The sequence below is a fragment of the Emys orbicularis genome, chromosome 6 (assembly GCF_028017835.1).
Source record: "Emys orbicularis isolate rEmyOrb1 chromosome 6, rEmyOrb1.hap1, whole genome shotgun sequence".
Taxonomy (NCBI): Eukaryota; Metazoa; Chordata; order Testudines; family Emydidae; genus Emys; species Emys orbicularis.
The window spans coordinates 134894527-134910883 of NC_088688.1; the positions used below are offsets into that span (position 1 = coordinate 134894527).

At 46.7% G+C, this 16357-nt stretch overlaps 1 protein-coding gene across 1 annotated transcript in view; it reads left to right on the forward strand.

Annotated features, from left to right (window-relative positions):
• Positions 1-16357, forward strand: part of ELP1 (elongator acetyltransferase complex subunit 1) — a 108822-nt gene that overhangs the window by 52481 nt on the left and 39984 nt on the right. Inside the window, exons 20-24 of the mRNA XM_065407068.1 lie at positions 874-986; positions 8732-8805; positions 9995-10073; positions 12122-12201; positions 15842-15979. Coding sequence (XP_065263140.1) covers positions 874-986; positions 8732-8805; positions 9995-10073; positions 12122-12201; positions 15842-15979 — 484 coding nt within the window. The remainder of the gene's footprint in view (positions 1-873; positions 987-8731; positions 8806-9994; positions 10074-12121; positions 12202-15841; positions 15980-16357) is intronic.

Below are 16357 nucleotides of genomic sequence, written 5' to 3' on the forward strand. Positions count from 1 at the left end.
ATCTGTGATACAACAGGAGTGACCAAAGGACACTTGAAATCACTGTGCCTTGGCCTGCAGAGAGAGGGGGAGCAGCTGGGGGCAAGACTGGGCATGCAGGCCACCTGCCTGCCTGGCCCCCAGGAGGAGAAGTGGCTGGGGACAGGATTGGCTGTGCAGGCCACCTGCCTGCCTGGCCCCCAGGAGGAGAAGCGGCTGGGGACAGGATTGGCTGTGCAGGCCACCTGCCTGTCTGGCCCCCAGGAGGAGAAGTGGCTGGGGACAGGATTGGCTGTGCAGGCCACCTGCCTGTCTGGCCCCCAGGAGGAGAAGCGGCTGGGGACAGGACTGGCTGTGCAGGGTGCCCCCAGGAGGAGAAGCAGCTGGGGACAGACTGGCAGTCAGTTGGTGGGAGCCACCTCTTGTCCTCTTTGACAGGCTTTGCCTTCACCTCCCAGAACAAGGGTGAGTGCTCCCGGTGGGGGGCAGGTAGGATGGAAGGGATGCCGGGTGAACCATGCTGGGCAGCATCTGACTGGCACCTGGACATGGGAAGCTTGGGGGTGTCATGGAGGGGCAAAAGGATGAGGAGGAATGGCAATGTACATGTTCTGTGCTTCTGGCAGCTGCGTGTGTGTGTCTGTGTGTGTCTGTGTCTGCCTGGTGTCTAGACTCAGCTCCTCAGGCAGTGGCTGTCTCCTCTAGTCTGTGTGTGATGGTGCTTGGCACAATGGGACTCTGAACCTGACTGATACCTGGGGGCGCTACTAGAACGTTGCTAACAATGGGTGGGTTCCCAGCAGAAACTCAGCAGACACCCTGTGGCTGGACTGGGGAAGTTGCGCTGTATGTAGGGACTTATCATACCCTTGCTGATACCTCTGCCATTCTCAGTTCTGCAGGCAGGCTTCAGCAGCTCCTCTACTCCCAACGAGACACTACGCAAGGTGGAGCGGGGCTCCCGCATCGTCACCGTTGTACCCCAGGACACCAAGCTCATCCTGCAGGTCAGCTCTCATGGTATTGCTGCAGCACCATGTGTTAGCCCACGCTAGGGAAGCACCACCATAACGCAGCACCCAGCTGGTTGGAGAGGGTAGTAGCTAGCTGAGCTATATATTGTCAAATACCGTGTAACAGCTGCTCTTGCTTTCCAGGCTATGGGATCATCACTCACAAACCTGCTGAACTGTAGATCCTGATCCTACTGGATCCTAATTATTACAGCTCATGCTGCCTCTCTGGGAGCCCCTGGCAGGAGAGGGCTTTTCAAATAAATAAGTCTTCAGTGGCTGCTCTTGGTGATACTGAAGCACCTCAGTAAATCACAGGGTCAGAGGGTGAGCTCTTGGTGCTTATTGTCTGTAGTAAAGGCCCTGCTTCAAGAGGGCTGAACATCCACACTTAGGGCCAGATTTTCACCCATTGAGGATGGTGAATTCCCCCCCTCCTCCCCCCAAACCTCTGCCATTCTGCTGAGCACTCTTGAACTCCAGCCCCATGTGAATGGGAGGTAGATGGCCTCTTGGCTTCATTTGCATGAAAATGAAACTGTCCTGTGTGCTTCATGCTCTCGCCCTGCCCACCTGCTTTGATACCATCTGTTGTGTGTGTTTCATATGCTCTTGCCCCTGCCCACCTGTTTTGATACTTCAAAAAGGGGAAGTACACAAAAATTAGGAGGATAGTTAAATGGAAATTAAAAGGAACAGTCACGAGTGAAATGCCTGCAAACTGCATGGAAACTTTTTAAAAAAAACAACCACATAATAGAGGTTCAAACTATATGTATACCCCAAATAAAGAAGTGTCAAGGACCAAAAAAGCTGCCATGGCTAAACTGGGTAAATGCAGTGGTTAGAGACAAAAAGGCATCTTTCAAAAATTAGAAGTCAAATCCTACTGAGGAAAATAGAGAGGAGCATAAACTCTGGCAAGTCAAGTGTAAAAGTATAATTAGGTAGGCCACAAAAGTATTCAAAGAACAACTTGCAAAAGACACAAAATCTAATAGGAATTTTTTTTTAAGTACATCAAAAGCAGGAAGCCTGCCAAACAATCAGCTAGGGCCACTGGCTGATAAAGATGCTAAAGGAGCACTCAAGGAAGCCAAAAGACAAAATGAATTCTTTGCATCCATCTTCACTGCAGAAAATTCAAGGAACAGTCTCACACCTGAGCCATTCTTCTTAGGTGTCAAATCTGAGAAACTTTTTCAGATTGAGGTGTCAGTAAAGAAGGTTTTGGAACAAATCGATAAAAAGTAATATTCACCCAAGAGTTCTGAAGGAACTCAAATATAAAATTGCAGAACTACTAAGTGTGATATGTAACCTGTTGCTTAAATCGGCTTCTGTACCGGATGACTGGAGGATAGCTAATGTAACACAGATTTTTAAAAGAAGCTCCAGTGGCAATACTAGCAATTACAGGATGGTAAGCCTAACTTCGGTATTGGGCAATTACTTGAAACTATAGTAAAGAATGGAATTATCAGACCCATAGATGAACACAGTATGTTGTGGAAGAGTCAAAGCTGCTTTTGTAAAGGGAAATCATGCCTCACCGATGTATTAGAATTCTTTGAGAAGGTTAACAAATGTGGACAAGGGTGATGCAGTGGACATGGTGTACTTGGACTTTCAGAAAGCCTGCTACCACTGAAAACAGCCTAGCTCCATCCTCTTTGGAACCCCCCTTCAGGTAGTTGAAGGCTGCTATCAAATCCCACCTCATTCTTCTCTTCTGCAGACTAAACAATCCCAGTTCCCTCAGCCTCTCCTCATAAGTCATGTGCTCCAGCCCCCTAATCATTTTTGTTGCCCTCAGCTGGACTCTTTCCAATTTTTCCACATCCTTCTTCTACAGTGGGGCCCAAAACTGGACACAGTACTCCAGATGAGGCTTCACCAAAGTCGAATAGAGGGGAATGATCACATCCTTCGATCTACTGGCAATGCCCCTACTTATACAGCCCAAAATGCCATTAGCCTTCTTGGCAACAAGGGCACTCTTTCGATGCATATCCAGCTTCTCATCCACTGTAACCCCTAGGTCCTTTTCTGCAGAACTGCTGCCTAGCCACTCGGTCCCTAGTCTGTAGCAGTGCATGGGATTCTTCCGTCCTAAGTCAGGACTTAGTGCAAGCTTGCAGACTTTATGGGCAGGCTTCCCTGGAGGACAGAGCCCAATTTAAGACCTTCAAAGAGGAGGGAAAGCTAGTGGCAAAAAACGCTCTCCAGGCCATAGTGGATGCAGTAGACACAGCAGTAGACACAGCTTGCAGAACCTCATGAGAACGGATTCTTGGCTACAATTGTCAGGATTTCCTAGGGAGGTACAGAACACCTGCAGGACCTCTGCTCTGAGGAGTCGAATTGTTTTAATGAAAGAACAGACGAGTTCATGTATTCAGTAAAGGATTCGAGATTGACTGGGGATTTAGACTCCAGACCCCAAGAGGAAACACCAGAGACCGTCCTATAGACCAAGGCTATCCCCTCCTCATGCATCTTATTGTATAGGCTCAGCTGAGCCTACACAAAAATGGCAGGGCATTCAGAGGCCTCGCTTCTCAGACCCCTCTTCTGCCATGACCTCTACCCATTCCCAGGCACTTGCTAAGGGCCACTTTCAACATACTGGTCAAGACCAACCTGCCACCACTGATGCCACCCACCTCTTCTCCCATCGTTTTTGGGGGCTGTGTCATGCTATTCACTCACGGATGGAGGATGATCACGACAGGCAAGTTGGGTCTTGGAGATTATTCATCAGGGATAATCCATAGTGTTCCCCTCCTTCCCTCCTCTCATGCCCCCTTCCAGTCCCCTTTCAGGGACCTCTCTCATGATTTTTCAACAGGCAGCAGAATCCCTCCTACACAGAACATGTCCCATCTCAGTATTATGAGAGGGGGTTCTACTCTCCATATTTCCTAATTCCCAAAAGAGATGGAGGATGGAGATCCATCCTGGACTTTCGGCAACTCAACATCTTTATTCGAAAGTCAAAATTCCACATGATTACATTGGCATCAATAATTCTCTGCCTTCAGAAGATGATGTGGTTTGCAGCTCTTGACATGAAGTATGGATGCTTCCGCATAGACGTTTACTCCTCATACAGGAGATTCCTGTGTTTTATGGTAGGCCAGGAACATTTCCAGTTTCAAATCCCCCTTTTGGACTAGTGACAGCACCCAGAGTATTCACAAAAGTCCTCTCTGTGGTGGCAGCCCAGATGAGACACCAGGGCTTCACAGTTTTCCCATATCTAGACAACTGGCTCCTGGTAGGCCGCTCCCACTAGGAGGTCAGATTGACAACAGAGTTTCTTCTTCGAGTGCTTGCTCATATCGATTCCAATTAGGTGTGCACGCGCCACGTGCACGATCGTCGGAGAATTTTCTACCCTAGCAACACCCGGTGGGTCGGCTGTGGAGCCCCCTGGAGTGGCGCCTTCATGGCGCTGGATATATACCCCAGCCGACCCAGCGCCCCTTCAGTTCCTTCTTACCGCCCGTGACGGTCGTTGGAACTGTGGAGCGCGGCATAGCTGTTCTCCACTCTCCCTAAGGGCCCAAGCCTCCTCGACTGCCTTCCTGGCTCATGTCCCGATCCAGGACATTTGTAGAGCTGCGGTATGGTCATCGGTCCACACCTTCGCCGCTCACTATGCGCTTGTACAGCAGTCCAGAGACGATGCTGCATTCGGATCAGCGGTTTTGCACACAGCGATGTCTTACTCCAACCCCACCGCCTAGGTAAGGCTTGGTAGTCACCTAATTGGAATCGATATGAGCAAGCACTCGAAGAAGAAAAAACGGTTACTCACTTTTGTAACTGTTGTTCTTCGAGATGTATTGCTCATATCCATTCCAAACCCGCCCTCCTTCCCCACTGTCAGAGTAGCCGGCAAGAAGGAACTGAGGGGGCGCTAGGTCGGCTGGGGTATATATCCAGCGCCATGAAGGCGCCACTCCAGGGGGCTCCACAGCCGACCCACCGGGTGTTGCTAGGGTAGAAAATTCTCCGACGATCGTGCACGCGGCGCGCGCACACCTAATTGGAATGGATATGAGCAACACATGTCGAAGAACAACAGTTACAAAGGTGAGTAACCATTTTTTCTCATACAGCTCCTTGCAGCCCCAGGTATTGGCATAAACAGAGAGAAGTCCATTTTGTCGCCCATAAGGATGATAAACTTTATCGGAGCGACATTGGACTCTGTTTCTGCAAGAGCATTGCTCCCTGCAGACAGATTTCAGATGACGAACATCCTGGTTGCGTGCATTACCCACAGAGCAAGAACTACAGTGCGAAAGTGCCTTACATTGTTAAGCCAAAGGGCTGTGTGCACCTACGTGATGCTGTTTGCCAGGCTTCATTTGCGATGTTTGCAGGCCTGGGTCCACTCAATCTACCTACCGGACAAGGACCACATCAGCTTCGCAGTGACCATTCCCACCAGAGTCATTGGGTCCCTTGCCAGCTGGTTGAACCTGGAAAAGGTGAGGGTGGGCTTTCACTTCAGTACTCCCACTCCAGTGCCACCGTTGTGACAGACCTCTCTCTCCTGGGGTAGGGTGCTCACCTGAACAACCACACAGTGCAAGGTCCCTGAACCCCACAGGAGGCCAGACTACACATCAGCATACTAGAACTGAGAGCAGTCCACCTCGCATGCAATCCAATCATACGCTCACTCCATGTCCAGGTGTTGTCTGACAATGTCACCACTGTGGTTTACATAAACCAACAGGGCAGAGTGAGAGCTCGTCCCCTCTGCCTGGGAGCAGTCAGACTCTGGAGCAGGTGCATCAGGAACCACATCACAATCCAGGCTGCTTACCTCTCAGGAGGTACCACAACTCCCTAGCAGACAAACTAAACAGACGCTTCTCGGCAGACCACGAATAGGAGAGCCACAATTCCATCCTAAGTGAGATAGCCATACAGTGGGGTGCATCTCAATGGGACCTCTTTGTGTCCCAAATTAATGGAAAATTTCCACTGTATTGCTCCAGGGTAGTAGTGGGTCGCAGTTCCCAGGGCGACGCCCTCCTGCTATCATGGAAAAATTATCTCAGATAGGTTTTTTTTGCCTGTTCCCCGGCTTCCACAGGTCATATGGAAAATATGTCAGTGTATGGGGCCAGTGTCATTCTTCTAGCACCCTACTGGCTCAGGCAGTTCTGGTTCCTGGAGCTTCTGCCAATATCTGCCTGCCCCCCAATCAAGATCAGCCCCTTCCTGAACCTCCTGACCCAGGACAAGGGAAGAATCAAGCACCCTAATCCATGTTCACTCCATCTCATGGCCTGGTGTTGGGATGGGCATCAGAAATAGAACATTCCTGCTTGGCTCCTGTTCAGGCTATCGTTACCCAAAATAGGAAGGATGTGACTAGAACTTGCTATGTGGCCAAATGAGGCATGTCGGCCTGGGCACAGCTCAGTCAACATTCTCCAGCCGCTGCAAATATTCCCATCATTTTAGGTTATCTCCTGTCCTTGAAGACCTCAGGTCTTGCCATTAGTTCATTGCAAGTCTACCTTGCAGCGGTTAGTGCCTGCCTTCCCTCTTCCAACTACAGTACAATTTATGAAAGGCCTAGTCAGGTCCTTCCCACCGGTGATCAAACCTGCACCTCAATGGGACCTTAATCTCATCTTGTCAACACTTGTCACCAAGGGCTCAAAGGTTGGTTTGGTGTGTTCCATGACCCTCCTGTCCACGAAGGTTGCATTTTTAGTGGCTATCGCTTCGGCCAGAAGGGTCAGCGAGTTCAGAGCCATCACAGCAGACCCTCTGTATACAGTTTTTCCACAAGGAAAAGGTTTCCCTTCATCTACATCCCATGTTTCTACCCAAGATTGTTTCTGAATTCCACATCAAAGTATTCATTTACTTGTATTTTTTCCAAAATCCCACACTTCTGCTGAAAACAGGATACTTCACTCTTGATGTCTGGCGTGCCCTGATATTCCATCTGCAGCAAACCAAACCAATTAGAAAGTCTCCAAGTCTTTTTATCCCCATGGCAGAGAGATTGCGTGGGCAAGCCATATTCTCCCAAAGGATTTCTAAGTGGGTTTGGGGATTCATCCTAGAGTGCTACAGGTTAGCACACATCCCTCCCCCTGCAGGGTGTCACAGCTCACTCCACGAGAGCCCAGGCCACCTTCACAGCATCCCCATATGACATCCTGTTACAAGACCTTTTCAGGGCAACCACCTGGAGTTCTAGCCACACGTTCGCTACATGTTACGCTTTAGTTCATGCCTCAGCTGCAAATGCAACTGTGGGATCAGCAGTATTGCAAGCATCTTTGCTGATGGCTTCCTCGCACCACCTACAGTCAGAGCACTGCTTGCCAATCGCCCACGTGTGGAATATACATAGGGACCAGCACTCGAAGTAGTAGTGGTTACTTACAGTAACTGAAAGTTGTTTGAGGGGTGTGGTCCCTATCTGTATTCCACTACCTGTCTTCCGTCCCCGCTGCTCTGGTTCCTGTTGTATTTATGGTAAGAGGAGGAACTGAAGAGGTGTCGTCCTGCACCCTCTGGCTCTCTGTCAGAAGCACGAGGAGCTCTACTGCACACGTGTGGGCCAACGGACACTGCTTGAAAGAATTTCCAGACTCAGACTCATGGCATGTATGCGTACCCACATGTGGAATACAGACAGGATACTGGGCTAGAGGGACCATTGGTCTGACCCACTATGGCTGTTCTTATGATGCTTTGTCCCAAAGGCTTCTGTTAGTGTCCAGTAAGAGGTACACTAAAGACCAGACTGGCAGCAATCGGAATGAGCTGCTGGAACCCAGGGCCCGAGAAAGTTGCTCCCTGAAGCGGTTCCTGGCTTGATTAGAAGGTGTCACATTTCCCCCTTAAATCTCTTCTGAGTTTTATGAAAAAGCCGTGGAGCGTGCGTCAGACACATGATAAAGCCTTCTGTAAAGTCGAGGGAACCTGCTTGCTCAAATGCCTGTGCAGCTTGCCCCTTCCTGGGGCTTGGTTTCATTGCCAGTAGGAGAACAAAGCTAGCCCAGGCCTTCTCCCCGGGCTGGGCTGCTGGAGGATTCCTGTCTCAGACCCTGCTCAGCCCATGCCCTAGATCTTCTCATTACAGACTCACTCCCAGCTCCTGTCTGTCTGGGCAGAGTAAGGAGCTGCCTGCCTCAGAGAGTCGGCAGAGCCTGCTCCAGCCTTTGCCAACAGTAGTAGTGTGGGGTGTTCCAGGAAAACATTGTCTGCCTGTTGCAGTCCTGCTGTTAGGGTAGATAGCACTTTACATCATAGACACCGAACCCGTCAGAGATTGGACTCCCTCCTGGCCATTGACACGGTCTGCTTCCTGCATTTCTCTGCTTGCACTGAGTCTTCTCTTGGGATTCAACCTCCTCTTAGGGTTGCTCTTCTTCTGGGGGTCTCTTGCACTAGCACAGCACTGTGATGTTTGGCTCCATCCCATTCCTTCTCCCTCTGCAGCCATTGTGGGGAGGGGGATGTCTTACTGAACTGTAAAGACATTGAAACCATCTCTTAGATTGAGTAAAACTCTTTCTTCAAAGTGAAGGTCCTGCCTCCCCTTCCAGGCAGTCAAAATGAAGCCCCCGTTTCCTCATTGGGGGTGAGGGGGAGTTGGGAATTGCTGGCCTGGCCGTGGCTGACCAGGATTTGAGGTGCAGAGCTCTTAGCATACTTAGGAGAAATTGTTGTTGGGATTAATTTTTTAGATGCCAAGAGGAAACTTGGAGACTGTTCACCACCGAGCCCTCGTTCTGGCCCAGATTCGGAAGTGGCTGGACAGGTGAGTGTCACTAATGTGTATCAGCGTGCATCCCCCAGGCTCTTGTGGGGTGAGCAGCTGGAGGAGGGTCGCACTGTCCTGGTGGGATATTGACCGGGACCTGCAGAATGAGGGCATTAAGCTAGAGTGAAAGGGGGACTGCTTCAGGAGAGTTCACAAATAGTTATGACTTAGCAAGTGGAAACAAACCAGTTCTGGCAGTTGGGAACTCCAGGTAACTGCCACCTGCAAGCAGAGCCATCTCAACATTTCTCTTATTGATGTACAGCTCGTGCTACGTGCTTTAGTCCCTGCTGCAAGGAGCTTGTTAATCAAAAGGACAGACAAGTAGGTAGAGGTTAGGGGACAGGAACAACAATAGGCAAATTACGTGTAGGTCATCTGGATTCACTGTGAGCAGCACTGCAGAACAAGCTGGGAGAAATGCCATCTCTTCCCCTCCCCATAATTATAACTTATCCTAGAAGACAAGACTGTCCCATGGAATAAAACCTTGCTAAATGTCACTGTTCTAATGGAATAGAAAAGTGCCCGAGACTAGAGCTGAATGGATAGTTGTTTTTTTTCAGCCATTGAACCAAAAAATCGGGGCGGAGGGGGAATGATTTCGGGTTAAACCTGGAACTGAAATTTTTCACTTTTTCCTCTCCAAAATGAAATGATTTTATTTTTTTGTTATGCTTCTGGGTGTGTTTTACTTTTTAAAATTTTTAACAACTCCTGGCTAAATTTCAAAGTGAAATATAGTTTTGAGAAGTTTCACTTCAAGAATGTCAATGAACTGTTTGGACTTTTTCTAGTTTTTTTCATTTAGGTGTCTGAAACTGCTGAATTTCTGAAAATATTTTTTTCATCTGAAAAACGAATTTTGGGCAAATAAACTATTCACGGGGGGAAAAATCTGCCCAGCTCTATCTGTGACCAATACACTGTTATATTTAAACCCAAATGTAACTCTCTTCAAAACTGGCCCACACCTGGTTAAATGCTACCCCAGTGTGATGTCTGTCTGGGCCAGGACAGGAACTAGGCATGGGCACAGCCAGCCTGCTTTGCAGAGGGAAGGCAGTGAAAATTAAGCCATAGAGGTTTATTTAGTGTCTGGCAACTGTTCCCCTCCCTCCCTGTGTATATTAGATTATAGTGCACACTCCTCTAAAAACCTGCTGTATTTGACCCATTCCAACAGGCTCATGTTTAAAGAAGCATTTGAATGTATGAGGAAGCTGAGAATCAACCTCAACCTTCTTTATGATCACAATCCCAAGGCAAGTTTGAGTCGCGCTTGTACCTCCCCTTGCATGTTTTTTTGCCTCCCAGGGAGTGTGGGATTTGCCAGAGGATGTTGTGAAGGCCAAGACTTTAACAAGGTTCAAAAAAGAACTAGATAAGTTCATGGAGGATAGGTCCATCAAAAGCAGTGGATGTGTTATTCCTTGACTTTAGCAAAGCTTTCGATACAGTTTCCCACAGTATTCTTGCCAGCAAGTTAAAGAAGTATGGGCTGGATGAATGGACTATAAGGTGGATAGAAAGCTGGCTAGATCGTCGGGCTCAACAGGTAGTGATCAATGGCTCCATGTCTAGTTGGCAGCCAGTATCAAGCTGTGTGCCCCAAGGGTCGGTCCTGGGGCCAGTTTTGTTCAATATCTTCATTAATGATCTGGAGAATGGCGTGGACTGCACCCTCAGCAAATTTGCAGATGACACTAAACTGGGAGGAATGGTAGATACGCTGGAGGGTAGGGATCAGATACAGAGGGACCTAGACAAATTAGAGGACTGGGCCAAAAGAAACCTGATGAGGTTCAACAAGGACAAGTGCAGAGTCCTGCACTTAGGACGGAAGAATCACATGCACTGCTACAGACTAGGGACCGAATGGCTAGGCAGCAGTTCTGCAGAAAAGGACCTAGAGTTTACAGTGGACGAGAAGCTGGATACGAGTCGACAGTGTGCCCTTGTTGCCAAGAAGGCTAATGGCATTTTGGGCTGTATAAGTAGGGGCATTGCCAGCAGATCGAGGGACGTGATCATTCCCCTCTATTCGGCATTGGTGAGGCCTCATCTGGAGTACTGTGTCCAGTTTTGGGCCCCACTGTAGAAGGATGTGGAAAAATTGGAAAGAGTCCAGCGGAGGGCAACAAAAATGATTAGGGGGCTGGAGCACATGACTTATGAGGAGAGGCTGAGGGAACTGGGATTGTTTAGTCTGCAGAAGAGAAGAATGAGGGGGGATTTGATAGTTGCGTTCAACTACCTGAAGGGGGGTTCCAAAGAGGATGGATCTAGACTGTTCTCAGTGGTAGCAGATGACAGAACAAGGAGTAATGGTCTCAAGTTGCAGTGGGAGAGGTTTAGGTTGGATATTAGGAAAAACTTTTTCACTAGGAGGGTGGTGAAGCACTGGAATGCGTTACCTAGGGAGGTGGTGGAATCTCCTTCCTTAGATGTTTTTAAGGTCAAGCTTGACAAAGCCCTGGGTGGGATGATTTAGTTGGGAATTGGTCCTGCTTTGAGCAGGGGGTTGGACTAGATGACCTCCTGAGGTCTCTTTCAACCCTGATATTCTGTGATTCTATGATTAGCCAGGATGGGCAGAGATGGTGTCCCTAGCCTGTCTGCCAGAAGCTAGGAATGGGCGACAGGGGATGGAGCACTTGATTCTCTGTTCTGTTCATTCCCTCTGGGGCACCTGGCATTGGCCACTGCCGGAAGACAGGATACTGGGCTAGATGGACCATTGGTCTGACACAGCATGGCCGTTCTTATGTAATCAGGGTTTATAAAGCTCTGTCAACACCACATCAGAATCCCACTGGCCAATGAGGGGAGGAAGCTTTTCCTGGCAACAGAGGAGGCCGAAGGCAGCAATGTTAGTGGAGCCTGTGCTGCTTGTATCTACTAAGGCCTTGATCCTGCAAGTGGATCCATGTGGATGGATTCTCAGCAGAGGGGCACAGATCTGAGTGAAGGGTAGAGCTCCTAGGGCTGTGAAGATAACCTTCCAAGTGTGACATGGAACAGAATTATCTCCCCTGAGCTGGCATTGCCTTGTACTGAACAGCTGGCATGAGAGCTTGGGGCATGGTGGGTACACAGGTTCTTAAGGATGGTACCCAGTGCTGTACAGCTCATACCGTCTGCATGCAAAGAACTATAGCGTGTGCAAATGGCAAGAGTAGGGTAACTCGGGTTTAGAGTTGGATATGCCCATGTGCACATTTAAATGACCCTTTGAAGTCGCTCTGTGTGTTTTGTGTTAATGTGCCTGTAAATAACAGCATCAGCACTGAAAGGGTTTTGTTCACTTCAGGTTTTTCTGGAAAATGTGGAAACCTTCATAAAACAAATAGATTCTGTGAATTACATCAACTTATTTTTCACCGAGTTAAAGTAAGTATTATTCTTCTGATAAAAGAACACCTGGTAAATAAAGCTGCAGTTTCATTGTTCTGGAAGCTGGAGAATGGGGGCTGGGTCTCAAAGAACCAGAGGATTCAGTCTGACCAAGTGGATGGTGACTGCTTCCAACTGCCAGGCTAGCTGGCTGTGGGCCTGGTCCATCCAGGCAGAGGGATGCAAGATGGACTCACTTGTGACTATTGGTTTGATTTGGCCAACTGGGGACTTACATTTTGTTTGGCTGTAGCACTTTGTAGTAGGGCTGTCGATTAATCACAGTTAACTCAAGCCATTAACTCAAAAAAATTAATCACAATTAAAAAAATTAATCACGATTCATTGCAGTTTTAATCGCACTGTTAAATAATAGAATACCAATTGAAATTTATTAAATACTTTGGATGTTTTTCTACATTTTCATATACATTGTATTCTGTGTTGTAATTGAAATCAAAGTGTATATTATTTTTGATTACAAATATTTGCACTGTAAAAATGATATAAACAAAAGAAATAGTATTTTTCAATTCACCGCATACAAGTACTGTAGTGCAATCTCTTTATCATGAAAGTGCAACTTACAAATGTAGATTTTTTTGTTGTTACATAACTGCACTCAAAAACAAAACAATGTAAAACTTCAGAGCCTACAGTTCCACTCAGTCCTACTTCTTCTTCAGCCAATTGCTAAGACAAACAAGTTTGTTTACATTGACAGGAGATAATGCTGCCCTCTTCTTATTTAAAATGTCACCTGAAAGTGAGAACAGGCATTTGCATGGCACTTTAATAGCTGCCATTGCAAGGTATTTACATGCCAGATATGCTTAACATTCGTATGCCCCTTCATGCGTTGGCCACCATTCCAGAAGACATGTTTCCATGGTGATGACACTCATTAAAAAAATAATGCGTTAATTAAATTTGTGACTGAACTCCTTGGGGGAGAATTGTATGTCTCCTTCTCTGTTTTACCCACATTCTGCCATATATTTCATGTTATAGCAGTCTCGGATGATGACCCAGCACATGTTCATTTTCAGAACAATTTCACTGCAGATTTGACAAAATGCAAAGAAAGTACCAATATGAGATTTCTAAAGAGAGCTACAGCACCCGACCCAAGGTTTAAGAATCTGAAGTGCCTTCCAAAATCTGAGAGGGACGAGGTGTGGAGCATGCTTTCAGAAGTCTTAAAAGAGCAACATTCTGATGCGGAAACTGCAGGACCCGAACCACTAAAAAAGAAAATCAATCTTCTGCTGGTGGCCTCTGACTCAGATAATGAAAATGAACATGCGTCGGTCCACACTGCTTTGGATTGTTATCGAGCAGAACCCATCATCAGCATGGACGCATGTCCCCTGGAATGGTGGTTGAAGCATGAAGGGACATATGAATCTTTAGCGCATCTGGCACGTAAATATCTTGCGATGCCAGCTACAACAGTGCCATGAGAATGCCTGTTTTCACTTTCAGGTGACATGGTAAACAAGAAGTGGGCAGCATTATCTCCTGCAAATGTAAACAAACTTGTTTGTACATAATTCTGCATTTGTAAGTTCAACTTTTATGATAAAGAGATTGCACTACAGTACTTGTATGAGGTGAATTGAATCACTATTTCTTTTGGTTTTTTTACAGTGCAAATACTTGTAATCAAAAATCAATATAAAGTGAGCACTGTACGCTTTGTGTTCTGTGTTGTCATTGAAATCAATATATTTGAATATGTAGAAAACATCCAAAATATTTAAATAAATGGTATTCTATTATTATTTAACAGTGTGATTAATCGCACTGTTTTTAATCGCTTGACAGCCCTAGTTTGTATTTTTTTCTGGTTTGCCATGTGAATGTTTGAGAAAATCTCACCAGTTGCTTCAGTAGTTGACATCCTCTGATTTAGGGGTCTCCTGTGGGAATTGCAGAGGGGAATAAAGAAACCCTTTTTTTCTAAGGCTATTATTGTTCAGGCTCCTGACTAAGTGATTTTTCAAAAGGCTGAGTATGATTTGCTCCCTTTAAAGGCACTGGGAGCTGCTGGTTTGCTCAGCACTTCTGAGAATCAGGCCACTTCTTTAGATACCTAAACATAGAGTGTGGAGTCTCATTTTGAAAATCTCAGCCTTAAATCTTTGTTTGGGAACCTAAACAAATGGCTTAATTTTCAAAAGTGCCAATCATCTTCATGTCAGAAGTGTCTGAGCCCTCCTCCTGCCTGAGGCGTTCCAGTTGTCTGACAAAGAAAAAATCATCTTGAAATGGAGTCTGCCTATTGCCCTGTATCACTTGTAGAGTAGAAGTTTTATGTTTCCCTGGGGAAAGGATAAGAGAACAAACCATGCATGATGGATATTAATCCACTTCATGAGTCCTTTCCAGTTGTGCCAGATAATGACAGGATAAGGAACTACATAGAAGAGAGAGTACTAGTAATCTTAAAGTGCATTGTACAGTATTGTACAGTACTCCTCATTTAACGTTGTCCAGGTTAACGTTTCGTTGTTACGTTGCTGATCTATTAGGGAACGAGCTCGTTTAAAGTTGTGCAATGCTCCATTATAACGTCGTTTGGCAGCTGCCTGCTTTGTCCACTGCTTGCAGGATTCTCTGGAAGAGCAGCCCCTCCTTGCGGGGAGGCTCCCCTAAATTCTCTGTAAGGTATGTGGCTCAGCTCGGCAGCTGCCCAGCAGCAGTTCAGCTGTCCCTCCCCCCCTGCCCTCTGCCTTGGAGCTGCTCCTGGAGCTTCCTGCTTGCTGGGGAAGGGGGGGAGAGGGGTGCTGATATCAGGATGTCCTCCTGCTCCCTCACTCTGTACCCCCTCTCCACAAAGCAGAGGTTGGGGACAGGGCTCAGGGACAGAAAGTAGGGAGCTTGCTGGAAGCTGTTGCTTCCTGTCTGAACTGGCTGATCTGCTTAAAAGGGCAGCGTACTTGAAGTGGGGCCAGCGTACTTAAAGGGGCAATGCACGTTGCTATCTCACACTCATGCATGCACGCACACCCCAGCACTTTGGAAAGTCAGCACCTGTGCAGCCGTGCATGTGCTGTCAGGAGGAGGGAGTGCTGCGCTCCAGCTGGATAGCGTGGGCTCAACATCATGTTCAGTTTTTGCAGGGAAGTGTTTGCAGCTACTGCCCTGCATCTATTGTGTTTCCTCCCTCCTGCCTCAGTCCATGCTGCCTTGCAGAGTGTGAGGCTACATTAACAACAGCGGATTAACCCTTGAGGGCTCAGCCGAGTGCTAGTTCATCATTTAGCAGCAAGGCATTCCCTGGGAAATATCCCACCCTCTGACTCCACCACCTCAACCAAGCTTCACAGTCATTCATTGCTGTGTACAATATTAAACTGTTTGTTTAAAATTGTTTAAAACTTATATTGTATATGTACATAATGTCTTTTGTCTGGTGAAAAAAATATCCCTGGAACCTAACCCCCCCCTATTTACATTCATTCTTATGGGGAAATTGGATTTGCTTAACATCATTTCGCATAAAGTTGCATTTTTCAGGAACAGAACTACACTGTTAAATGAGGAGTTACTGTATATGTCTTCTGGCACGAGTATTTGTGCTGGGCTGTGACTTGGGGCCCAACTGGTATTTATAGTGCATGTTTCTTCTTAGAGAAGAAGACTTCACAAAGACTATGTACCCATCTCCAGATAGCAGCAACGTCCCGCTACAACAGTGTCCTGATCAGAAAAAAGTAGACCTTATCTGTGATGCAATGAGAGCTGCCATGGAAAACATCAATCCTCAAAAGTAAGTGAAATGCCATCTGCAGTTTAGAACAGAACAGTAATAGAAAGTCATTTTTAGAGCTGGCTAAAAAGTAAGAAAAATTTTAATTTCAGAGGGGTTGAAGTGAAGCCCTATTTTTCTTTTCTTTTTTTTTTTTTTTAAATCTGAAAACGTAAGACTCTCTTCACTTATTGACAACTAGCTTTTGATAAGTGAAAAACTGAATTTTTTTAGAAATTTTATTTAAAACTTTTAACAAAAAATCAATTTTTGACAGTGGGGAAAATGTTTTGGTGAAAAATTTTACTTCAGAAAAAAGGCCATTTTTCAACAATAAACTTTGTTTTAAAAAAAAAAAAAAAAAAAAAGTTGACTAGCTTTAGTAACTTGCACTCAGCT